This window comes from Macadamia integrifolia, unplaced genomic scaffold (assembly GCF_013358625.1).
Source record: "Macadamia integrifolia cultivar HAES 741 unplaced genomic scaffold, SCU_Mint_v3 scaffold_3A, whole genome shotgun sequence".
Lineage (NCBI taxonomy): Eukaryota > Viridiplantae > Streptophyta > Magnoliopsida > Proteales > Proteaceae > Macadamia > Macadamia integrifolia.
The window spans coordinates 226190-252167 of NW_024870666.1; the positions used below are offsets into that span (position 1 = coordinate 226190).

At 39.2% G+C, this 25978-nt stretch overlaps 1 protein-coding gene across 1 annotated transcript; it reads left to right on the forward strand.

The window, feature by feature from the left end:
* The first annotated feature begins 2841 nt into the window (after window positions 1-2841).
* On the forward strand, window positions 2842-25686 carry LOC122071634 (ACT domain-containing protein ACR12). Its single transcript, XM_042636014.1, has 8 exons — window positions 2842-2934; window positions 3688-3782; window positions 7286-7370; window positions 7456-7515; window positions 24039-24094; window positions 24249-24354; window positions 24455-24523; window positions 25654-25686. The coding sequence occupies exons 1-8, from the start codon at window positions 2842-2844 to the stop codon at window positions 25684-25686; spliced, it is 597 nt and encodes a 198-aa protein (XP_042491948.1).
* The last annotated feature ends 292 nt before the right edge of the window (window positions 25687-25978 follow it).

Sequence of the window (25978 nt, forward strand, 5' to 3'; positions counted from 1 at the left end):
ACAGCTTGGAAATATGCCACAGGATCCACTGGGCCTGAATTCGGTGGGCTGTTTTCGGTGAACATCTCAGGCTGCTGTCATGGTGTCGATGCCCGTGGATCCCGCCACTCGCGTCGTAGATAGTCTTGGATGATCCCAAATCATCCCCCACACTTTAATCGTGATGTGAACACATTTGAACCTAAGTGGATGGGTTCTTGGGCTCCAAAAGTCATATTAACCCGATTGGTTCGAATAGGGTCCAACCAAACAGACCTTAAGGTCCATTTTAACTTATAAGTTAGAAATGAAGAATTCATTTCCTCATTTCTATTGTGTCCAACGTAAGGAAGGAGAGAAAAAGGAGAAGAAGGAAGAAAAAGAAGGGGAAGAAGAAGGAGAAGGCTTACCTTCGTGTCGGCTGCCGCCAAGTTGCCAGAATCGCTGCCGGAGGTAAGTACACTCACTTCCACCACTGTCTCTCTTCATTTTGACCTAGAAAAATCTATGTATGGATGGAATCTTAGTGTACAGACCATGTTAAGGTTGTAGAATGCGTGTTCTACCCTCCCGGTGTTGTTGCCAAGCTCGAACCAAGCCTGGTGAGCTCTGACAACATGTATTGCTAAAAGACCAACTAGGGTTTCGATCGTTCAATCGACGTATCTTCCAAATGGCTTGGTGGAATTAAAATTTTATTGGCTTAGAATGGTGCCGGGAACATCCCATACAAACTCCATGGAATAAATCTCAACGATCGGGCCTGAGCAGGAATGACCCTAAATGGGTGAACTGTCCTGAACCACTACCGGAAACAGCCCACTGGATCCACTGGGTCTACTTCCAGTGGCATACTTCTGGTGGACCACTGAGCCTTAGGAGCTCTCTGTCAGTTCCACCAGAAACAGGATTGATATTTCCGATGAAAATTCCCTGTTTCTAGTGGGTGTTTCCAGTGACATTACTGTCACTGATGGATTTTGTCTGTGCCCTTTAGGGGTGATCCATGTGGGTCCCTCTTGATATTTCTGACATATAATGATGTACGATTATCCTTGTGTCTAGGATAGTAACGCACATGAGCCCCGAGATCGAAACTGAGTAGATTGATCGGTGGCCTTATCTGAACCCTAACACAAGCAGAGATCAACAAGGTGAGAGATGGACTGTGTTTATTTTTGGAATGTTTATTATTATTAAACTGCTCACATGCTTAGAATTATATATTTAATTGTAATTGCTCAAATACGATGATGATATATTACATTTGTCATTTTACAATTATGATATAAATTATACGGAGATGTATGACAGGATCCGGTGTGGCCAAGGTGGTACCAGTACCATGATCGTCGTGTGTTTGGTTGTGTGTGAGACAGAATTCGGCATGGTCGAGGTGGTACCAGTGCCATGATTGCCGTATGTATATTGCATTCATGCATTGATTATGTGCATTAGAGTTAGTTATAGTAGCGAGTTACACTTTGTGGCCAAGGTCACTCTAATATCGTGTATCCCGAGACTGTATTTGGAAATGGATGCGCTTCGTGGCAGATGATTGGTACCGGTGTCGTGTAGTCCATAATCAACTATGATATATATGCTAGATTAGGTAAACGGTCTCGGGTTTCACTTTGTGACTAAGGTCTCGCTGGTATCGTGTACCCGAGACTGTATTTGGAGATGTATTACACTTTGTGGCCAAGGTCTTGCCAGTATCATGTAATTTATACTAACTGTATCACTATGAAGGCATATAGCATATATGTGGTTAGGTATCACTCCCTATGCTACGAACCCTTGCCAACAAGGTTGAGGTGTTGGATAACCCATTGTGGTATGTTCGATATGCCTTTTGGAATGCCACACCCGCGGTATTATACGATTGTTACTAGAGGTGGGAACCTGTCTGACATGGCCAATGATGTACTGGTGCCGTGACTGTCAGGAGGGGATTATCAGGGGTTTGCTGGGTGATCCATGGATGCATACAGGGACCGCCAGGCTTCTATTAACGACTAAGGTTTGTATCCTTGCATAGTAGCTAGCGGTTCCGAGACGAATGATACAACCTAATGTGTCATAGTAGCATTTACCAGACTTAGTTTGTATTGTTCGGTGGATAATAAATAAATGAACTGCATCACGAGCATCATAGATTGTATGTTTAATTTTCGCAATAATGCATCATAAATTATTACTACTATTGTCTTCCTTGGATGTGCTTGACCCCACCCTTCACTGAGCGAGTTGGAAAGCTCACTCCATATATACACACTTTTTAGATGATGATGTAGGTACGATCGTGCCTGTGGCTAGTGACTCTTTTTCCTTCGGACCTAAGTACGGAGTGAACAACTGGTGGATGCTGGAAGCAGAGGAGCATGGCCAAGACTGTGGTTGTGACTTCTGTGCATACGCAACGCCATGAGGTGTTTAGCGTATTTTTGATTATGTTGATACAGGTCTGTGAATAGTATGTTTTAAACTTCATATATGTAAGTCTTGAAGGATTGTAAACAGAAGAACTTGGTTAATGATATTATGTTTATCATTAGACAATTTTCTTATTTATATCTGATGATTTTGCTATTATACTCTGATTTCGCTACTTTTGGTTGGTTGTGATGTGAGATTGTGAAATGTTAAGGCACTGCTATCAACGATCCTGGTAGGTTTGTAAGATAGGTACGCGTCTTACTCACACCGTCGGTATTCCTAATAGTAAGTTGGGTCTACTAGAATTGGGGTGTGACATTTGCAATCTCTATAAGCATGTTTTACTATTGCTAGATCAGTTCCATCTACTTTGACAAGTTATTTCTTTTGCAGAAGTTAGTGCAAGATGCTGATACTGTTCCTATGCCAATAGTTTTGATTGATCAAGATTCAGATTCTGATGCAACAATTGTAGAACTAAGTTTTGGAGATCGCCTTGGAGCTCTTATGGACACGGTGAAGTTACTCTACTCACTCTGCCGTATCACTTGATGAAACATTAGACTGCTTGTAATAACAAACAAGAAAATTTTCCCATCATATAATCTATGTTTACAGTGTTACTTTTTTTATGCACGCAAAGTTCTAAAAGGGTTTCTGCATAGATCTCCAATTTCTGCCTTTAGGACGCCATCAATCATTAAAAAATACTCAGTGCTCTGGTTTTGTCATTTATTCTGTATATTACCAGATAATGTCCAATGTTTGATTATTTATCATCATACGGAATTTGGGGAGGACACAAACAGTAGGAAATGCCCTCTTATCTGTTCTCCCTTGAAAGGTAAAATTTACTTGAAATATTTTAATTCGATTGTTATAGATGTTATGGGCCTCCCCACGTCCATTCTCTTTGTTTAGCTCAAGCTTCCTACCTTCCAACTTCCATAAAGGATGTGTCTAAAACCATTGACAATGATTGGTTTCGGATAATATATGTTAATAATGAATGTGGGTGAATGTGTTTGCAGTAGTCGCTGATGGTTCGATTATATACTGAAGATATTGCCATCGTCCAAGCATCAATACTTCATTGGGCTTATCTTATTCTGCTTAATTTTGGATTATTTCGTTTTTATATGGATATGGCATTCTTGAGTCTAGCCAACCCCATTTAGTTGGGATAAGACCGACTTTGTTGTTGTTGTATGGTGTTCTAGTGTCATGATGTGGATCGCCATGACAACTATGTAACTTGGTTTTTGATAGATTAAGGCCCTTAAAGATTTGGGCTTGGATGTTGCAAAGGGAACTGTTACAACTGAGGGACCAATTAAGCAAACGAAATTCTTCATCACACGATCGTAAGTTCCATTGTAATTTATTAGAAAAATTACATGATTACCTACTTTTGAGTTTTCCTTTACAAAATTACCCACAAAAAGTTTTGGTTAACAAAAATACTCAAAATTAGGTTTGGGTTTATAGAACTACCCACCCAAAGTTTCAGTTAACAAAAATACCCAAAATCAGGTTTGGGTTTACAAAACTACCCAAAATAGTGATTCTTCATCTTCCACATATAATCATGTATTTTTTTATTACTAAAACTTTGAGTGGGTAGTTTTGTAAACCCAAACTCAATTTTGGGTATTTTTACTAACTTAAACTTTAAGTGGGTAATTTTGTAAAGGGAAACCTAATTTTGGATATTTTTGTTAACTGAAACTTTTGGTGGTTAATTTTGTAAAGAGAAACCCAGAAGTGGGTACACATGTAATTGTCCCTAATTTATTTACCATCTTTATGATATGGTAGTCTTTCATGTCATGGTAAGAATGCATGGGGCATGCTAAAGATTAGCGATGGATGCTTTTTGCTTCGAACCTCATGCTGCAATGGTGTTACTTTGATTTGCAATCATGCAAATTTAACACCAATGTTCCTCATTGATTCCAATGCATGCAAGTAACTAAATAGGACTATGGCCCATGTCCAAGGACATCTCCAGATTTTATAGAAAAATAACATTCTTGTAAATGGACTCTGTTTTTCATGCATAACATTGTTAAATCTTTTAACATCCATCGTATCATTTGTTAAATCTTTATCTGTTACCATTCCTCAAATGCCAAAATTTAAAGTCATCCAACCCCTTAGATTTTTCACCCTTTCATCTAGTCTCTTGAATACAGTCTATGTTAATCCTCATTTTCCTCATAACATCTATCAATTCTAGATTCTTCCTCATTAAAGATCCAATGTTTCAAAGTGCAAACCTAATTTTACGCTTTTTGACTAACTTCTTTACCTGCACTCATCCATGATGCGAGAACCTTTGCCTACTTATGACTGTATCTGGGCACCGACGAGGGGATGCCCTAGCTAACCCTTGCTTACTTTTCACTTCCTTTTCACTACACCGATAATGTGGTACTGTACTTGAAAGACTCAAAACAGTAGCCAATAAACAAGATCTTTAAATCAAAAAAATAATTTTAGGCTATATGGGAAAATCCTAGCAGACCTAGGGGAAGGATATTTAGGTAATAAACCAACAAACAAGAACAGAACACAGGATAATCGATTCACACTGAAATCTGTTATGAACTAGTGATTTAAACGGAGTTGAAAATATTCATGAGGAAAGTAACAGTAACCAAAGTAGGGGTATAACAGTAATTTCCATGGCCAAACAAAATTCAGAAATCAGGATTTGTAGTGGTCAATTGATTCAACATCATAGGACACACTGATGTAGATGGGTCAAATCACCCAAAGAAGCAGCCCAGATCTGGCCAGGCCAGCTGTGCAGTGAATTTCCAGCCTCTTGGGGCCATCGAACCAGTCACTTTGCAAGCTTCTAACAGCGCCTGCCGGAGCCTCTAGAAACCTTCCTATTTGGCAACCAGCACTCCAATTCCCAGATTTTGTTTCCAATTTGGATCCCTCCACAGTAAGGTATTTACCTCCATCGATCAGTAACTTCACATCCCAGGATTGACAACTATTTGGTTTCCTATTTGGTCCCTTGTTGGTCTTCTACAAGAACCTTCCAAGCAGCCATCTATCCAGCCTATTGCAGCTGTCCAGAAGTTGCCTCTTTGTGTCCTTCGATGGTGGAGTACAGCTGTGATTTCTCTCTTAGTTGGAGTCATTAAGTCTTCTAGAATGCCCATAAAACTGTTCTTTATTGTTGAAGAAAGCAGCTTCATGCGAGTGGGCGAAGCAGCCATCGAACAACACTCACAGCCTAGGATTTAGCTTCTATTTTGTTTGTCAAGTTAGTTTCCTATTGTGTTAGTCAATTAGTTTTCTATTTTGTAACTAGGCTAGTTTCTTTATATTTATATATATATATATATATATATATATTATTGTGGTTTCTAACTTATTCTTACTTGGTTAGTAAGTTAGGAGTTAAGTTAGGAAGCTTATTTAGCTGTTCAGTGAATCCCTCGCAGGCTGGCCTTGATTGCTTCTTCTGTTTGCCTCTCTTTACCCTTCCCTTATGCGTCCCATGTCGACATGCCTGGTGTGCCAGTTCCGATGACAAAGTTGAGTCCGTATTGGCCCCCTTCACTTCATCTATTTAGTTGTTCAGTGAATCCCTCGTAGGCTGGCCTTGATTGCTTCTTCTGTTTGCCTCTCTTTACTCTTCCCTTATGTGTCCCATGTCAACATGCTTGGTGTGCCAGTTCCAATGACAAAGTTGAGTCTGTATTGGCCCCTTCACTTCGTCTTGCTTAGTCTTGTCCAAGCATTTGATGGGATCACTCTTTCTAACATTCTATGGCCCGGATCAACGATTCCAATAATAAATCAGTAGCATAAGAACATGAAGACTAAATGAATTACCTGGGCTTTTCACCACAAGGTGCCAATTGGACCCAACTCCGATCCCTTTCCTTGATGACACACACAAGGGGTTTCTTGATCAAATTAAATGGAAAAGAGAAGCAACAAAAAATTTTCATTAATCAATTTTCATGTATAATGCTAGGCCCCTTTACAAACTTATAAAATACCAAAAAATAGACTCAAACACTAAAAAACGAAAGACCTAATCCAATCCTTAACTAATAAGATAACCTAAACTGATTAAGGAACTGAATTAACAAAGGAAACTTAGAGTAGGTATCTATCCCACTCTAGCTATACAAAGACAATCAACTTTTGCTAATGTCAACTCCACTAACTTATTATCTGTTTAAGCAATCAAATGAAGATAAGATGCAACTTAAATTGTACAGATAGAACCGGTTGAATTGAACTCAAAACAACTTAAAAATAAATGAAGTATAAGAAACTAAGCCCTAATAAAGCAATCCCCTATGCAGCTTTAATACCCGAGTTTAGGCCCATTAAAATTGGCCTATCACATTGAAATTCCCATGGACTAAAGGCCCAGTATGTATACAACCAAACCCTAGAGACTTATTCCTAAGCAAACAATCCCCTTTGATGATGCATCTGTATCAAGTGGTCGTAGTGTATCCCATCATATACCTTGGCGTGGAATGCCTTAGCATAATATTTATAATATAAGGTCCATGTTAAAAGGGTTTGGCTAGGGTTTTTTATTTGGTGCCGGCTGCTGGCCTGACACACCAACCCTCCTTTATCTGGGATTGGGACTGAGAGAATATTCTGGCGGAGTTAAGTATTTCATATGATCAATTTGTCTTTCTCATGCCTTCTTTTTATTTGTTGGATATGGCAATTTAATGTCTTGGCTGCTTTCCCCATATTCCTTTTTGCGTATTGTTGAACTATAGAATTGCTGTGTAATTATTTATGGATGTTGCTGGTAGCATATCATTTTTGAAATCATTACTCAGTGTAGCTGTTCTGATTAACTTGCTAGAGGCACTGGCCGCAAAGTTGAGGATCCTGATATGCTAGAGAGAATCAGGCTTACCGTCATTAACAACCTTTTGAAGTATCATCCGGTACATTGGAATTTGGCCTGCTAACTTTCTTAGTCTTTGCATGTCTCCATATTTTTCTTAATTCATGTTTTTGTTTTCTTGATAGGAATCTAGTGAACGGCTTGCAATGGGTGCAACTTTTGGAATTAAAGCACCAGAGAAGAAGGTCGTGACATTTAGTAACACATACTAACTTTAATCTTTTACCAGCTTTTTTAGCCTTTCCATTTAGTCCATATGATGTTAGTGATTTTCTATGTTCCACATTATATTTTTCCTTTCTCTCGCATTTAACTGCTGGGTTCTCATGTTGTATGGCTGGACTTGTATGGCCAGCAGTCATATTGACGATGTTTAGTGTAGGAAGAATGTCAGTTTCACCTAGCTGCAGGTCAGGGTGCATGTTTATAGTCTTCGTGTGTTAGTTTTATAAAACATTGCTCCTTTGATGGCATTCTTAAGGTTAAGATGATTGATGTTGGTGGAAATATTAGCCACTTAAAAATAAGAAGCATGTTGGAATGTCAGAAAGTCGTGCTGCAGTATTCTTGGACTTGTGGAAAGATTTGTTGTGAAATCTTCAACAATATTGAATGATGTTTCAGAAAAAAAGATACAGGAAGAGTGAAAACATATTTGTAACTTACAATATCACTATTGCAATATGTAGGGTAAGTAGCTTTCTATTTTCGTTTAGAGGAAAGTAAACGCTGTCAGTGTGTACTTTCTTCTCAGTCTCTCTCATTAAATATGCTGGCTCTCATTAAATATGCTGGCTCTATCTCTCTCATTAAATGTTCCATTTTTCTACTTCCTATTAACTTGACATGTAAGATGCCAACATAACTGGGCAGCATGTAAATGCCTCTCCCTTTTGTTTATTAAGATAAGATGTTTTGGTCTTCAAATGTCATGTACGAGAGTAGCATGATCAATTTTACCAGATTGCACACATTGCCTATATAATTCTTTGTTCCTTTTATAGAAATATGAGAAAATGGGACATCTTGTCATGGTCATGGTTCTAAATCTCGATCGAAACATAAAGTTTTGACCAAGATTTCCCAGTTTATAGCAGGGTCGAAACGAAAACCATGGGCCAGATTGACAATGCTACCAGTTTCGACTATTTTCGATGATATTTCACACATTTCGGTAGTTTCGATCAGTTTCGGCCAATTTTGACCAGTTTTGAGTCTTTTGACCAGCCAAATTTTGACTAGTTTTGAGAAGCCCATGACATGTCAAATTTAGTTCCAAAGTACCTGGTTTCGACCCATATCTCAGTTTCGATTTGGGTCAAAACCTGCCTAGAGATCAAAATTTGTATCCTTGGTTATGTTAATCCATTATGCAGAAATTTTGCTATATATTTTCATATAAAAAATATCGATTGGAATAAGATGTTATGTTTAATTACACAAAGAAGAAGAAGAAAAGCTCAAAGAAAAAAATAAATGTCATACTTGGGTATTGGTGGGGGGTGGCAATGGGTTGTGTTTGTTCATGTCAAAGTTCACTCAACCCTAACCCAACCCATTTCTTAATAATGTCAAAGTATCTCAACCCTAGATTAACCTATTTTTTAGCAGGACATGTGTTAACCCAATATAACATATCATGTTAATATTATGGCAACTTTAGGTCAATGGGTCATGTTGAATCATAAAGAATCTTTTGACATAAATCAGTTTAAGTATAAGGGGACATGGATGGGAGCAATGGTAAAGGTTTGAGCTGCTGGGGCAAATGTTTGGGCGAGTGTTGCGAGTGATCTCTTTGCACAAAAATTCCTGAAGATTAGGACCATCTCCAAAATCACCCCTCCCAGGACCTTGCATAGGCAAGATTAATACTGGGTAATGGTCCTTTGAGTCTGTTTATAAAATGATAAGAAAAGACTAAAATTTCACGCCTAATGCATAAAAATAGATAGATTAAAACACTCATCGAACTTTACATTTCATCAATGTTAATAAATGAATAGCCTACTAATATTAAGAACTTATTGTGTCAAAGGGTCAAGCGTGTCATTCATCCTAACCCTACGCAAACCCATGTATTTACCATGTCAAGTTGTGCCGTGTCCATAGGTGATCAATTCGGATTCAAGAATAATATGGAAGGAGAATAATCTGAGTTTATTTTGTTTCGGCAATTCAAAAATCCAACCAAAATTTGCTCAGAAAGCGGAGTATGGGAAAAAGTCAGATATAGATTAGTCCGAAAATTATTTGTTTATGTTTGAAAAATCTGGTCTATTTTCTTATTATTAATTTTTTTTATATTGGAATTGTGAGTTGATTCCAGAATTTCATCTATTTTTCTTTCTTTTTTCATTTTAAACATTTTGAATTTTTCGATCAAATATTTTCGTTTCCTGAATTATTTGCAAACTATTCTTAAAAGGACTGTGTAGCAAATCTGAAAACCGAATAGGGCAGAACAGAGTAAAGAAAGAAAAGAAGAAAGGAGAACAGAAGGGATCAGTTAGCAGCGAAAAAGTTAACCTATTGATCTGTCAATTAGTATTTATTCAATTTTCCATTTTGTTTGAAATCTAAGTATGTGTGTGTATTTTCTTATTTATTCTGTATCCACCTGTGGGTTATTCAGATGGTTAGGGCGAACTAGGGTTTGTATGGATTAGGTGCACGGTGGTTAAGACGAACTGAAGATTGTGTGGATTAGTGCATGGTCTCAGGTTTGATTCCCATCTGTACACTGAAGTCTCAGAGAAACGAAATATTGAACCTTGACATTTTTATGTCACAACAGCCTACAAAATTAAAATATTTCATGGAAGTTTTGCGAAATTTCAGCAAAACTTCGTGCGATGTTCATACAGCATGATCAGTACATCTTAGGGTAGTGATTGAGTACTTCTCACCAACGGACTGAATTTTTAGATTCCGAATTTCTCGATCCAAACTGAATTATAGCCAATTATCCGTGATCACGATTGTTTTTTGAAAAATTTCAAACCAATTTAGATCCGTTGCGAGTTTTTTCTGAATTATTCCCAGATTGGATAACTATGGTTGTGTAAAATTTTCATCAACCTGAACCCTGTAATTCCCATGTCGTGTTCTTGTCAGTTTGTGTGTAGTGTTGAAAATTGGCAGTCCTAGATATCAGGATATCAGTATCATAATGGGACAACTCCTTGCTTATTTGCCCAAATTCTTTACTCATACAAGTGACATCTGGGACTTAATAACAAGTTCATACTTCATATTGACAAATGGTGAATATGTTGTGGAATGGTACATGTTGCTGTAATTTTAGAGACTGGAGCTGAAAAAATATGAACCATAGGCATTACATGTAGGTCATCTGTTTCATGATTTGAGTAATGTCTTTGGAAACTGATGTTGTAAAGACTTATCTTCTGCATATTTAAAATGGTAGTTACTGATCAACGTCTCACTCTGAGCAAATCTTTGTCCAGTACATAGCGGAGAGACACTTTAGTGATTCCATGAAGAAAACCAGTTTGAAATGTATGGGTCCTTGGTTTTTTTTTTTTTTTTTGGCTGAAATATGGCTTAGTTCTTAGTGTCTGATGTATGTGAAGCCTCGTGGTATTGGAAGGGGGGAAAGAAATAACAGCCGATGTTCAGTGATAAACTGAAACGAAACCACTTTGAATTGCATGGACCATTGAGAGTTTCCAGTCCATCAGAAGAATGAAGAGTAACTCTCAACGAAAGAGTGCATCCATTCATATCTCATGTATGCAGACCATCTGGATTTATATTTAAAAGAAAAACCATAAAGTAATTTTTTTTTTTAAATTCCAAGATGGGATTGATGATGAATAAGCTAAAAATGGTTCATCAAAGTGGCTTACCATGGGTAGTAGTGCTCAACCAGCGAGATAAATTTTCAGTTGGATGGCAACCTGATGTTATTTGGCATCTTTCTTCTTGTTTGAAAGCTAATTGCTTTTTCTTAGAATCTTACCCAGGTGGCACGCCCTAGTATTAGAGGATATGTGACAACAAAATTTTGTAGATCTGTTACAATAACATATCTTAGGCAATGGCTTGCTAGTAATCTAAATTATCATTTAGATGTATATTTACTGAGGACCTACCATTAAGAACAACTTAAGTGAATCTACTTATTTAACTGGGTTTAGTGTATGGAATTTTTTAGCTGTTTAATTGAGACTTACAATATGACTATGAAAGAAAGGGCTTGCAAACTCTATTGGATGGTGCTTCTGTTGGCTGGGAACTGAAGCAGCAAGGATAAGTCTTGAATCTCATTTGAATACTGGGAAACTGGTAACCCATTAAGCATGAAAATAATGAAGACTCTGTCCTCTGTTTTGACTGAAACCTCCAACTCTTCTATGCCAATGCATATTAGTGCCACTTGGCTTTTCCGAACTGCATCCAGTGTGCCTGAGCCATGTGTGTTGTTTTTTCTGGTTAAATTGTGAATTTTAAGTTAGAATGTAAGCTTTGTGATTAACCAAGGGAGAAAGAGAGAAAGAGAGAAAGAGAGACAGAGAGAAAGAGAGAAAGAGAGAAAGAGAGAAAGAGAGAAGGAGTTGGAGAGGAAGACGATGAAGAAGGAAGATGGCAGAATGTGTGTTATGATTAAAATCTCACTAACACCAATATATTACTTCACTAATATATTTACAAGATATTATACATACCTCCCTAAGGAGGGAAATGAAAATAAAACATAATATGACAAATTACTAAACTACCTGTATAGAAACATAACTAATATCTCTAACACTCTCCCTCAAGCTAAAGAATAAATAGCATGCATTCATAGCTTGGACAGTAGAGAACTGAACTGATGATGAAGACTCATTAAGGAAATGTGGCTTCTGCAAAAAAATGGGGCACCAACTAAACGGCTGCCGAGAGAAGAAGGCCTATGACGAACGTCATAACACTTTGGACAAGGCTGGGATCTCAGGAGCAGTGTACGGAGAAGATAGAGTCAACTCGAAAACGAGTAACTCACCTGGTAGAGCCATGTCTTTTTTGGAAAGAGGTGATCACAATCTTTCAAATTCAAATTTGAATATTGTCACTCACCTCTCCTAGCACTGAAAGAGGGGTGATAGGTGTATCACCTCCCATAATTGACGCCTCTCTGTTATCTAATGTGGAGGAAGGAGAGATTTCAATTGATTTAATTGACACATTTCCTCAGTCTATTTTGCCCATTTCGGGTAACTTGGGATTATCTCATGTGTGGGAGCAGTCAATTAAGGAAGCTACTATTGGTGAGGAGGCGCAGGATAGGGAAGAAGAAAATAAGGAATCCTCCGATTCTGAGTATGAAGAGGATTCCTCTGGCGCTGAGGTGGACCAATCCGGCTCTAACTCTAGCTCTGAGGCTGGTTCAGAATCAGACCAGTTTGAAAAATTGAATGAAGGAGAATCGAACCAGGTTGGCCCCACACCTGGTCCGGCAATGCAACAGGAAAACCATGCAGTAGCACCTTCTTCACAGGGTGTGATGAGGGTTGTCACCTGTGCTAAGAGTACTGAGGTGATCCTAGGGGGTAACTGTGGAGGATTGGCAGGAAGGGGTGGTTGTATCTCCACAAACAAGGAGCATTCTGCCCCTTTGCAATTTCCCTTGAGCATAATGGAGGTCGCTCGAATGGGGGTTCACGTTGTTGACAAAGCAGCGGCAATGGTAGAGAAAGGGAAAGAATTGCGGGAGAGAAGGGGAAGAAACAACAAAGGTGGTGGTCAGACCTCGAGGTTTGACAGGTCAGAAGGAAAAAGCATGAAATCATGTGGATTTTCTATTGGAATATCCAAGGTGTTGAGAAGGTAGCGGCCTCCAAAGCGCTGCAATTTTTTTTTCCGTGAGCACTCTCCTGATGTGGTGTGTATAGCTGAACCTATGGTGGATTCGGTGTCATTCCCTTCCAATTTATTCAATCGGTTGGGTTTCATGGCTGAGCTTATCCATAATTCCCGCCGTGAAAAAGTGCAAAACCTATGGGTCATTTGGAAAAACTCTCTTCAAAGGCCAGTAGTGCTGTAATCATCCAAGCAACTGATTTTTGTTTCGATGATCTAGAATGGTCGATAGGTGTTGATTTCTATGATCCATACCTCCTGTTTTAGTGCGGAGCGAAGAAATATATGGATGGAGTTGGGGTTTGCAGCGGCCTTGGCTCTTCCATGGACTGTTGTAGGGGACTTCAATGCTACATTGTACTCCCATGAGAAGAAGGGTCTAGGTAGATTTAATGTGGGCGTCGCGGCTGAGTTCCAGGCTATGGTGGACGTATATGACTTGATTAGCACTCCTTCTCAGGGTGCTAAATTCACTTGGACAAATAATAGATGTAGAGGGCATGTGGCGGCAGTACTTGATAGATGCTTCTTCAATGCTCAATGGTTGGATGTGTTTGGTGATTGTGGGCAGTAGGTGCTCCATAGATCGGTATCGGACCATGCTCCTATAATTTTCTCCTCTGTGGCGGTCCCCAAACCACAAAATGCCCCCTTTTGCTTTCATCATTTTTGGATGGAGGGGGACTCATTTGAGGACCTAGTGAGGGATGTGTGGTCTAGGGAGGTTAAGGGCGGTCCCATTGGCAGACTCGTACAGAAGCTTAAAGCAGTGAAGGGCACTCTTAAGGGGTGGGCGAGGCAAGTTTTTCCAAATATTAACATGGCCTTAAAGGAAGCTTCAGAAGGGGTGGAGGAAGTTCAGAGAGTCATTGATCAAATGGGGATGTCTGATGATCTATATTCCAGGGAAGCAGAGACTAAAACTAGGTTGTTGAAAGCGGTGGAGATGCATGAAAGGCTTTGGCCTGAGAAGCCTTGTTGTAAGTGGACGAACTTAGGTGACCGCAACTCAAATTTTTTCCTCCAATCAGTTAAGGTACGCCATGCAATTCGTTGAAAAAACAAGATGGCTCGGTGGTCTCTGAGCCGAGGGAGATGGCGGAGTATGTGGTCCAATTCTTTAAAGAATTCCACAAGGCGGATCATAATGTTCCTCACTTGGAGCTGCTGCAAGTTATACCTAAAGAGGTGAATAGGGAAGACTCCTTGATCTTAGAAGTGATACCTGTGAGGGAGGCGATTAAGTAGGTAGTTTGGGCATTGGACCCTGATAGCTCACCTGGCCTTGATGGGTTTCCTAGAGCTTTTTGTAAGCAGTGTTGGGAGATAGTAGGCGAAGATTTCTGTCGAGCAGTGGTGACATTCTTTCGTGGTGGGAAGCTTCCGAATGGGGTAAACTATAGTTTTGTGACGTTAATTCCAAAGGTGGACGGGGTTGGTTCCTTGGATAAGTTTCAGCCTATCTGTATGGCTAACTTCTTTTGCAAGGTCCTATCAAAGATTATAGTAGAGAGGTTGGCTTGTCTTCTTCCTCGCTTGGTGTTAGATGAGCAAGGGACATTTCAAAAAGGTAAGATTATCTCTGCAAACATTGGTTTAGCTTCTGAACTTACAAATTTGTTACTTACCTCTGTCAGGGGTGATGGAATGGGAATTAAAGTAGATGTGCAGAAGGCCTATGACACCCTGTCATGGGACTTCCTTTTCAAGGTTCTAAAGAAATTTGGTTCATAGATGTATGGTTGGGTTGGATTTATGAAATTTTAATTTCGACTAGAATTTCGGTTCTATTGAATGGTGGTCCGGTTGGGTTCTTTGGTGTGGAGCGTGGATTGTGTCAAGGGGACCCAATTTCCCCAATGCTTGTTACTCTTGTAGAGGAGGTGCTGTGTAGGGGCCTAAATGGTCTTTTGAAGGAGGGGAAATTAAAGGCTTTCCCTAGTCCGAGAGGGGTTAGTGTTCCTAGTCACATATTTATCTTCATGAATACTATAGCTAAACATGTTCACTGTTTAAGAGAATTTCTGCTCAAATACCAAGAGTTTTCTGGTCAAAGTTTTAACTTGGAAAAAAGTAAGATCTTCTTTGGTAAAGTTGCTCCTCACAGAAAGAGATTTATTGCTGATTTTCTAAACATTCCCATTTGTTCTCTACCAACAAGGTATCTTCGGGTAGAGATCTTCAAAGGCGCTGTTAAGAAGGATAGGATGTTACACCTGATGGACAAGATTAAAGCTCGTTTGCAGGGATGGAGGGAAAAACTGCTATCAATGGTAGGTCGGGTAGAGTTGATTCGATCTGTGATCTCAGGCATGCCAATTCATAACTTTTTAGTTTGTTGGTGCCCTGAATCTGTGATCAAAACAGTGGAGCGATGGATGAGGAACTTCTTGTGGTCAGGGGATATTGATACGGTGAAGAAAATCTCTGTGAAATGGGAAGAAGTATACAAGCCTAAGGCAAAAGGAGGTTTAAGGATCAGAAGATTAAGGAATGTGAACTGTGCGGGGCTCAGTAAATTTGTGTGGCAAATGAAACATGAAAAAACCGCCTTTTGTAGTTTCTTACGGGCGAGGTTTGTGAATGAAGGAGGAGTTCTCAAGAAGGGATATAAATCTTCATCTGTGTTAAAAGGTATATCCAAGATGTGGAACTTTGTCTCTGAAGCTGAGCGTTGGATGGTGGGAAATAGTGAAGATATATTTTTTTGGTATGACTGATGGTTAGGTCCGCTCTCAATTACGGAGCTCTCTCCTCTCCCTCAATCTCTTTTCCATAACACAAGTAAAGTTGCGGATTTCATTTAGGATGGTAAGTGGTGTCTTCCCCAGGCCAAATCGGATTTCTTGTGTAGCATGTTCAAAGAAATCAGTAGTATTCCTTTGCCACTTGGTCAGAGGGATAGATGTTGCTGGTCTCGTTCCTCTTTTGGTGCCTTTTCCTCAAGGTCGGCATGGGAAGCGCTGAGAAAGTGTGCGCTTAAGGTGGGCCGGGCAAAAGTAGTATGGGGGACTAGTTTGCTGCCTCGCCAATCGGTGTTTGGATGGAGACTAATGTATAGAAAACTGCCCTGTGACGAGATGGTGAAAAATAAAGGAGTGCCATTGCCTTCCAGGTGTGAGCTTCACTACAAGGCGGAGGAGTCTTTCCAGCACTTGTTATTGGAGTGTGAAGGAGCTGCTTATATTTGGAGTGCTTTTGCAGAGGTTTTCGGATTTCCTTGGCCTAATCAATGGGTAGATTTTCCAGAGCATGCTACATGGTGGACCCAAAGGTCTAGTGCTATTGGCCTATCTCAGATATGGATGGCGGGTTTGATCCTTATTCCCTACTTTATATGGATGGAGAGAAACTCAAGGAGGTTTAGGGGGATGCATCGGTCTTATGGCCAGATTTTCTTTACAATCATGGAGGAAGTCAGAAGGCTTGGGCCAAGGAAACAGGATAGAATCAAATCTCGTTTGGATACAGCAAGGTGCAATAATCTAAATATAGTGGTGCAAAGAAGAAGGGTCAAGGGAGTGCGAGAAGTTTTTTGGCTTCCTCCAACGGTAGGGTGGTGGAAACTAAACTGTGATGGCTCGTCTTTGGGGAATCCAGGGAATGCAGGGGTAGGTGGTGTAATAAGATATAGCAATATTCAGGTGGTCTTATCTTTTACCTCCTTTTTAGGTAAAGCATCGAGCTTTCAAGCTGAATTCCTTGCTTTGATGGAGGGAATCGATAGAGCGAGAGAGAAGAAGTGTGAATCATTATGGATTGAGTGCGATTCGGTATCATTGGTCATTATGGTGCAAAGGGGGCTTATCCTATGGTTTGTATGGCAAAAGTGGTCCTCTCTCATTTCTTATCTTAGGGGTATCAGTTGGAAAATCACTCATTGCTACTGGGAAGCGAATCTGATATCAGATTTTCTGGCGCAGATGGCAGCAAAGTAAGAGGTGTCTTTATCAAATGTGGTGTGGCCTCCAGAGGTGCAACAATTCTTATCGGATGACACGACGGGCAGGTCGCGGTTCAGATTTTATTTATCTTATGTTTTCTCCATATATTGCCTAGTTTCCTTCTTCTGCTGATGGCAATGCCGAAAGTGGAGGAGGGTCCTAGGGTTGTGATTGTATGTCTTTCATATTGTTTTCTTTCTTTTTATCTCTTGAATATACATGACCTTTTACGAAAAAAAAAACTGATGATGAAGAAGACCCTTTGTGAAGATATTAGCCAGTTGAACTCCAGTCCTCATAAAAGGTGTACATATGTAACCAGTGTCCATATTCTCTTTAATGAAGTGTCCGTCCACCTCTATGTGCTTTGTCATGTCATCTTGCATAGGGTTGTGATCTATACTTATGGCAGCCTTATTGTCATAATAAAGTCTCATAGGTGCTTCAGTATCAAATCCCAACTCTTGGACCAACCTTCTCAACCAGAGAAGCTCACACACTCCATAAGTCATGACTCTAAATTCTGCCTCTGTACTAGGCCGAGCCACCATAGATTGTTTCTTACTCTACTATGTAACTAGGTTTCCACCTACAAATGTGTGATTGCCTGATGTAGATCTCATATCAGAAATTGAGGTAGCCCAATCTTCATCAGTGAACCCTTCTATCCTCATATGGTTATGCTTGGTAAAAAATAGTCATTTTTCTGGAGAGGACTTCAAGTACCGGAGAATGCGGTAAACCACATCTAAGTGCCCACTTTTAGGAGCTTGTATAAACTAACTCACCACTTTCACTGCATAAATAATGTCTGGACAAGTCAAGGACAAATAGTATAAACTAACTCACCACTTCCACTACATAAATAATGTCTGGACGAGTCAAGGACAAATATATAAGCTTCCCAACCAGCCTTTGATATTTTTCTGTGTCAACAATAAAAGGGCCAGCATCTTCCTCCAGCTTATGATTCTGCTCAATAGGAAAACTTGTAGGCATGTAGGCTATAGCTTAACATTCCTATTTCTTACAATAGATCTAGGATAAACTTCCTTTGGCATATATTTATGTCCTCCTTAGATCTGGATACTTCAACCCCCAGGAAGTACTTTAAGGGCCCTAGATCTTTGATTTCAAACTGTTGGGTTATAATGGGGCCATTATCATGCTTAGTAAACAAAGTGTGGTTAGCCTGGCTTTGAGAATAGCCATTTTTCAGAATAGCCTATCTGAACCTTTCAAGCCAAGCCTTTGGAGATTACTTAAGACCATACAAAGTCTTCTTGAAAAGACACATTTCCTACAACTGAAGGGAACTTAAAGCTAGGAGGAGTTTGCATATACACCTCTTCTAAGTCGCCATGGAGGAAGGCATTCTTCACATCTAAGTGATACAATGGCCAATCTTTATTGGCTGCTAGAGACAAAAGGACCCTTTTGGTGTTATGCCTAGCCACAGGAGCAAATATCTCCTGATAGTCAATCACATACACTTGACTATTTTCTTTTGCCACCAGCCTTGCTTTGTACCTCTCAATAGTACCATCTGACCGGTACTTGATTGTGTAGACCCACTTGCATCCATTTAGAGTTTTTCCCCTCAGAAGCTTAACCAATTTCGAGGTATAATTTTTTTCTAAGGTCATCATTTCCTCAGTCATGGCTTTCTTCCACTTAGGGTCAGATATAGCTTCAGAAACATTCTCATGAATGGAAGCAGATGTGAGTGTAATAGTAAATCCAACACCTGTAGGGGAGAGAGAGTTCTAAGAAAAAAACTGGGCTATAGGATTAGTACAAGCTCTCTTTCCCTTCCTATAGCAATAGAAAGATCTAACTCTGATGGGGAAGGAATGATATTACCCCTGACTAAGGAGGGTGGATCTCAAGAGTTGGATTCAAAGAGGACTCTTGGCAGGTCTTTTTGTTCCTCCTTGTGTACACAATGGTTACCTTTTTATTACCTGAACCTGAACCTTAACCTGAACCTGAACCACCTCTTGAATGATCATCCACCTCTTTGTGTTTCTCAATGTCAAGCATAAAAGGAGATATAAGCAACGGGTCAAGAAACGGGATCTCATGAGTAGCTTTTTCACTTCCATTATGCTCCCCCTGTAAATGATGCTAATGAGGAGCAAAAAAGGGTGCAGACTCAAGGAAGGTAACATCTTTAGAGAGGAGCTTTCGTCTGAAAGCAAGGTAATAGCATTTGTATCCCTTAGTAGGGGAGGAATAGCCAAGAAAGATACACTTAAGAGCCTTGGGGTCTAGTTTGGTCCGAGAAGACTTATTAACATGGATATAACATGATGCAGATTATTGACAAAACTAAGCTTGTTTTAGAAGGAATAAGTCTAGAGCTAGGTTGTATTTATGTTGGACCTTCAGTCCATGTGGTTTGGAGTGTAATGAGTCACTTTTATGAGTCCAAAAGATGGGCTTTAAGGCTGCATATGGGATTACTAGTTTGTTTCCCTTTTTCATTAGTTTCTTTTTTAGATGGGGTTATTTAGTTTCTAATTTCTGTACTTAGTTAGTTTCTAATTTCTTATTTCATAGTTTCTATTTTTAATTTTAGTAACTAGAGCTCTTGTGTTTAATTAGTTTCCTATTTCAGTTTTTGGAAACTAAAGATAGTTTGTATTTCTTATAATCACCCCATCATTATTATAAATAAAGGGGAATGACTCCCACAATGCCCATGATTTTAAGAATGAAAAGGCTATGTTGCTGTTTGCTTTTATGAGTATGCTTTGTGTGTGATCAAAGTGAAGGACTGGAGTTTGATCCGGTGACTTTTTATAGCTTAAAGTCTAAGAGGTCTCTCCTATTCATTTCTCTCAGCTTTTCTAAGGTATTCAAGAGGTTGAATTGTTGATCTGCTGCTCCAAGTATTTAGGCCAGCTTTGCATCTATTTTGTCCAGCAATAGCTAGTTCTGTGAAGGATTTTCAGATTCTGTTCTGGTCTGTTTCTTTGTCCAATTGGCCTGAAATTTTGATAAGAGATTCCCCTCATCTGGGACAATGGTTAAGTTGCACTATTGCAACATGTTGGTCAAGGTTCAAACCTTGAAAATAGCACCTTCTGCGAAGCAGGGGTAAGGTTGCGTACACTTTGCCCCTCCCAGACCCTGCATTAGCGGGAGCCTCGTGCACTGGGTTGCTCTTTTCTTTTATACCCCTCATCTAGAACATAACTCGATCCACTCAGGAGCCTATTCTGAACAGTGGTTTGCAAAATATTTGAAATTACCATATTTCTGTCTTGTAGTGCCAACGACTTTATTTTCAGATCTAAAACAGAGATCGGTTGATTGGCCTGCTTATCTTGGATTATTTTAAGCCTAATTATGTTTGTGGAATGCTATTTGGCCTTAATTCTATATCCTATATATATCCTGCCTAGTTAATTATATTATGATCTCAGAACCACTGATTTCTAGAATCGGGAGACTTGATTCCCAGTTCTGGTTTTAATTAGATTTGACCTGTACCACTGTTATGCCTTTAATATTGGTTGCTCTTTGATATAAATTTTCTGCAATTGAGACTTAGTTGGTTCACCTACCATAGTATACATTATAACAGATACACCCAAACACTTTGGGGTGAAGAGAGAAAGAAGAAGACTGGGGAGATAAGGTGTCCAAGGGAGTTTTGGAGCCAAGGAGTTGTGTTGGCATACAGTTGATCAAATAAATAGCAGTAAGGAGAGCATCAGACTAAAAAGTTTTAGGAACATGCTTGCCAAAGAGGAGACTCCTACTGACCTACAACAAATGATGATTTTTCCTCTCAGCTACCTCATTTTGTTGGGGTGTGTCAATACAAGTTAATTGTTGGATAATACCATGATCAGTAAAAAAAGTCTTGAAGACCACCATACATATACTCCCTCCCTTTGTTAGAACGAACTAAGTAAAGAAGTAGTAGAAGACCTCCAAACATCAGAGTGCATAATATGAAAAGGAACAGTAGATCTATTACCATGATAAGGATAAGATGAACGACAATGTTTGGCAAAAATACATGGTTCACAATGAAAGACATGAGAACTAGGAAAAGAAGTAAATAAATGAAGTAAATGTTTCCTCATAACAACAAAAGATGGATGTCCTAAACGTTGATGCCACAGCATCACAGAATCCACAAAACTGCTATCAATACGTCCACATATAAGATTGAGTTGTAGCAAAAAAAAGTGATTGAGGTTCAAGTAGGTAGAGTCATTTCTCCTCGCGTCCACTGCTAATAATCATTTTCATCACCAAATCCTGAAAGAGAAAATGAGAAGAAAAAAAGTGACAACAGTTTAAGGATTTTTTCAGGTGAGTCACAGATAAGAGATTATGGGTGTTCATAAAAAAAAAAAGAGATTACCGGTAAGGGTAGGAACATGAAGAATATAATCAAGTGAAATAGAAGAAGTAATAGGAATGCTACCTTTACCAGAAATGGAGGAAAGGGAGCCATCGGCAACCCTGACCTTATCTCTACTGGAATGAATAGAATACGTATCATAATAATGGGATGTACCAGTCATATGATCTGTAGCTCCAGAATCAATAACCCAAGATCGAATTGTGGAAGGGGCAGACAATGAGATTTGCAACCCGGAAGCTGATGACTCTAGCAAAGTGAAGAAGATGATAAGCCTCCTGTATGACTCTGCAGAATGCTATAATATCCTCCCTAGGTAGGGAACTATGCTTTGCCTGTGGTTTAGGAGTAGACCTTGTAGTAGCATGCTCGGCCTCAACACTATGGGCTCTAGCTCCCCCACTACTTCCACCACGAACACCACTAGTATCACCACGCATGCTAGAAGGTCGACCATGAAGAACCCAACATCTCTCTTTGGTATGCCCAGACTTCCCACAATGATCACGTCTGTCATCCTCACGGGGTAGGCCTTGGCCTCGGCCACCACCACGCCAATCTCTTTGAGTGCTATTAGTAAGAGCTGACCTCTCAAAGGAAGGAGCATGTTCCATGGCCATCCGCCTGGTCTCCTCACTTTGTAAATAGCTATATACTTCATCAAGGGATGAAAGAAGAGACTGGCCCAATATATGTATCCGGATCGGCTCATACTCGGGATTCAACCGACCAAGCAAAATAAGAACCTGTTCCTTCTCAAGTGTTCGATAAACCTTAGCTTCATCCTCAGAATTGGATAGTTGGAGGTCCCTATAGTGATCATACTCCTCCCAGGGACTAATGATAGTGTTGTAGTACTTAAAATGGTCATATCCCCTTACTTCATGCCAATGACCTTCTGGAGTAGTTGATAAACTTTGGTCGAGTCACAAGGAGAAAAGTTTTAGTATCACTGTACCAAATATCCTTGGCAGTTTCTTAACTCATAAACATTCTTCCAATTTCAGGTTTCATGAAAAAAATCATCCATATCATAACAGTGGAGTTTTCAGTCTCCCACTTTGGATATGTCAGGTCATCTAGTTTAGGAGCCTTAATGGTACCTGTAAGTTTGTTAGATTCCCTAGCTTTCCCCTACACCACAAGGAAAGCTTCACAGAATGAGCCCAATCCAAATAGTTAGTGTTGTCCAACTTCACAATAGAGATCTGAGTATGTGAGTTATCAAAAACCATAGGAGTAAGAGGAGCACTACTAGATACACTGGCTGAAATATCACCAAAAAGGGCTCTAAGTCCACTATCTTTAGATATGATGTGGATGAGGAGTCACAAACACAATGGAGAGTACACACTCTACCCAAAACTTCTTTCCTAGATACTCAGAAATAAATCCCACAAAGGGTAGAAATACTATGCCAAAGAAAAAATAGATCAAGGCATACTTTAAGAGAAGCAAGATAGGTCATAACACTTCACAAGACCTAACAAAAACATCTCACAATCCAACATAGCAAAAATCCACCATAAAACAGACTTTGGAAGCCAACAAGGGCAAAAAACATGGGAGGCAGTACCTAAAAAATATTAGAAAATGGAGTTGTGAACCCACACCTCTCTCCCCTTAGAACCGAGAGCTTAAGGGCCTAGTAAAGAGGCCTTGGGCGATTCAAATGGCACATGCACCGCCCCTAATGGTGCAAGATGAGAGAGAAAGAAGGTTCGTAAAAAAAGGTGGGCGGTAGTCATGGGTTGATCAGAAATTGGTTCTAACAGCTCCTCAATAGCTTCAATCCTTCTAAACACTCCTCAAGAGTTTGCTTTGACCTTCTTTCAATCTCATCTCATAGATTCTTCAAGTCTTTTCACATAATGACCTCTTTCTTGGAAACCCTTTGTAACCTAGGGTTCCAATGAGAGAGAAAATAGAAGGAGAGAACTTGTAATCCGACACTCAGACCAAGATGTTGTGCTCTAATACCAAGTTAGAATGTAAGGTTTGTGATTAACCAAGGGAGAAGAGAAAAAGAGAGAGAGAAGAAGGAGGAGTTGGAGAGGAAGAAGATGAAGAAGGAAGATGGTAGAATGTATGTTATGAGTAAAGTCTCACTAACACCAATATATTACTTCACTAATATATTTACAAGATATTACACATACCTCCTTAAGGAGGGAAATGAAAATAAAACATAACATGAAAAATTACTAAACTACCCTTATAAAAACATAACTAATATCTCTTAACATTTTAGTTCTTCCCCATTGAAGAATGATCTCCCCCAAATAGTTATTAATGAAACTGGAAGTTGCAGTTAAGATGGCATCCTGACATACTATGTGATTATAGTTTGTGCTTGGGATGGAAAATATCTAGTTGGCTGAAAGTAATTCATGGTTCAATTGAGTTAGGGAAGTGAATATTATTCATTATTTGACACATGTTTTGTGAAGTAGCTTGTATTTGTGAGGAATCTGTGCAACAACTGGATCTTGATATTTGTTGCCATTGGCAGGTTATTGTTGATATTGCGACCCATATACATGTTAAGGATGATGAACCTAAGAGAAGGTTTGTAACTTCTCCAGATAACATGGTCACAGTGATTGTAAGATGATCTTTAGTCAACTGAGTTTGCTGAACAATTATGTATGGGTAGATTTGAAGAACTTTAAGATCTTTACGGGAATAGGTGAAGTATATATATTCTTGCACTTTTCTCCAGTTTGCTTTATATAGAGGCAGCAGATCGACCAAGCCTGTTACTAGAAATCATCAAGATTATGTCTGATGTCAATATCAACGTGGAATCCGCAGAGATTGACACAGAAGTATGTCCATAATTATATGTTCACCCCTTATTTTGTTCGTCATTATCATTTTTATTATTTGCATTTATTTTATTCCTCCATCTCATCTATAATGTAACAGGGATTGGTTGCCAAAGACAAATTTTATGTCAGCTACAGAGGGGCAGCTTTGAACAGTTCCTTATCTCAGGTATATCATCAGGACTTAGGGCTTTGGTTCTCTCCACCAAGTTACTTGTATAATCATGACCTCAGTAGCTAGACAACTTAATCAGAACTGTTTGGCCAGAGCATATGCTTGAGGTCCTGAATTATTTTGCGTAAACACAGAAGAAAAAACCTGTCATACATAAATTTGGAAAGAAGATAAGTTTGAGTTCAGAATCATTTATTCGTACTGGAATTTTTTGAGCGGTGTTTCCAGTAAATATTGTTATGAAAATTCTTCAGTTCAGTGCTGGAGACCCTGAATCTTTTATATACTGCTACATGCTATATTGTTATATTCCTTTTTTTCCCCCCTGATCTATTATCCTATTGAGGACCGCTGGTTGTTTTGATACTAGCCAAGTATTTGATTGTAACATTTCTGCTTTCTTTCTTACCTTGTTAGTTCTGCATGATAGATCTATAAAAATATTTTATTCAATGAAGATTCAACCAAATTTTACTTGCGAATTCTTGGTCAAGTACCTTATTTAGAAGAATCATTTCAGTTTTTTTGAAATGTCTTTGCTTGATTTCACTTACTGAAGCATTGTACTCAATAAAAACACTCAGAAGTTTCAGTTGTTTCGCTCATTTTGGCTGGTCTGAAATTCGAGCAGCCCTGTTAAAGGTAAGATTGTGCTGGGCTTGATTGAAAAGCCCAGGAAAATTAGGTTGGAACTAATACCAGGAATTTTTAGTGTGTTAATATTCAAAAAAGCTTGTCAAAGTGAAAATTGGGCAAGTACTGACAGCCAGCAAACCCAATTTTGTGAGGGCCTGAGCACCTTGGTATTTCTTTGGATAGTGAGATTTCTGTGGAGTGGAATTACCTTGAGATTTTCAATTGATTTTTACTTTAAATTGAACCATGGAATTTCTCTCACAAAATCACCTAACCTCTTATAATGGATGAGATTGTGACACAATGGTTAAGTTGCATTATTGCAACATGTTGGTTACAGGTTCATACCTTGAAAACAGCCTCTTCTGCAAAGCAGGAGGTAAGGCTACGTACATTTGCCCTTCCTAGACACTGCAGTAGTAGGAGTCTCATGCACTGGGTTTCTCTTTTAATCACCTAACCCCTTATGGTTTTTTGTGAACATGCAGGTCCTGACAAACTGTCTACGTTACTACCTTTGAAGGCCAAAAATAGATGAAGATAGTTACTAATGCTTGCAAAAGGAACTAATGGCTAGAGCGACATCAGGTGATATATCTTCAGTTGAAACTTATACCATGGATTGGGCTACTACATGTTGAGGTATTCTTGTAGGATGAACAAAAAATTTAGGGGGAGGGGTTGATGCCTTCCAAGATTTACCTTGGGTTAGTTACAAGATTTCCAAATTTCTCTGGGGAAATATTGTGACTGAAAGGACAAGCCTAAGTTGTTTATTATTGATCTGTATATAATGGATATAAGTGGTTGGAG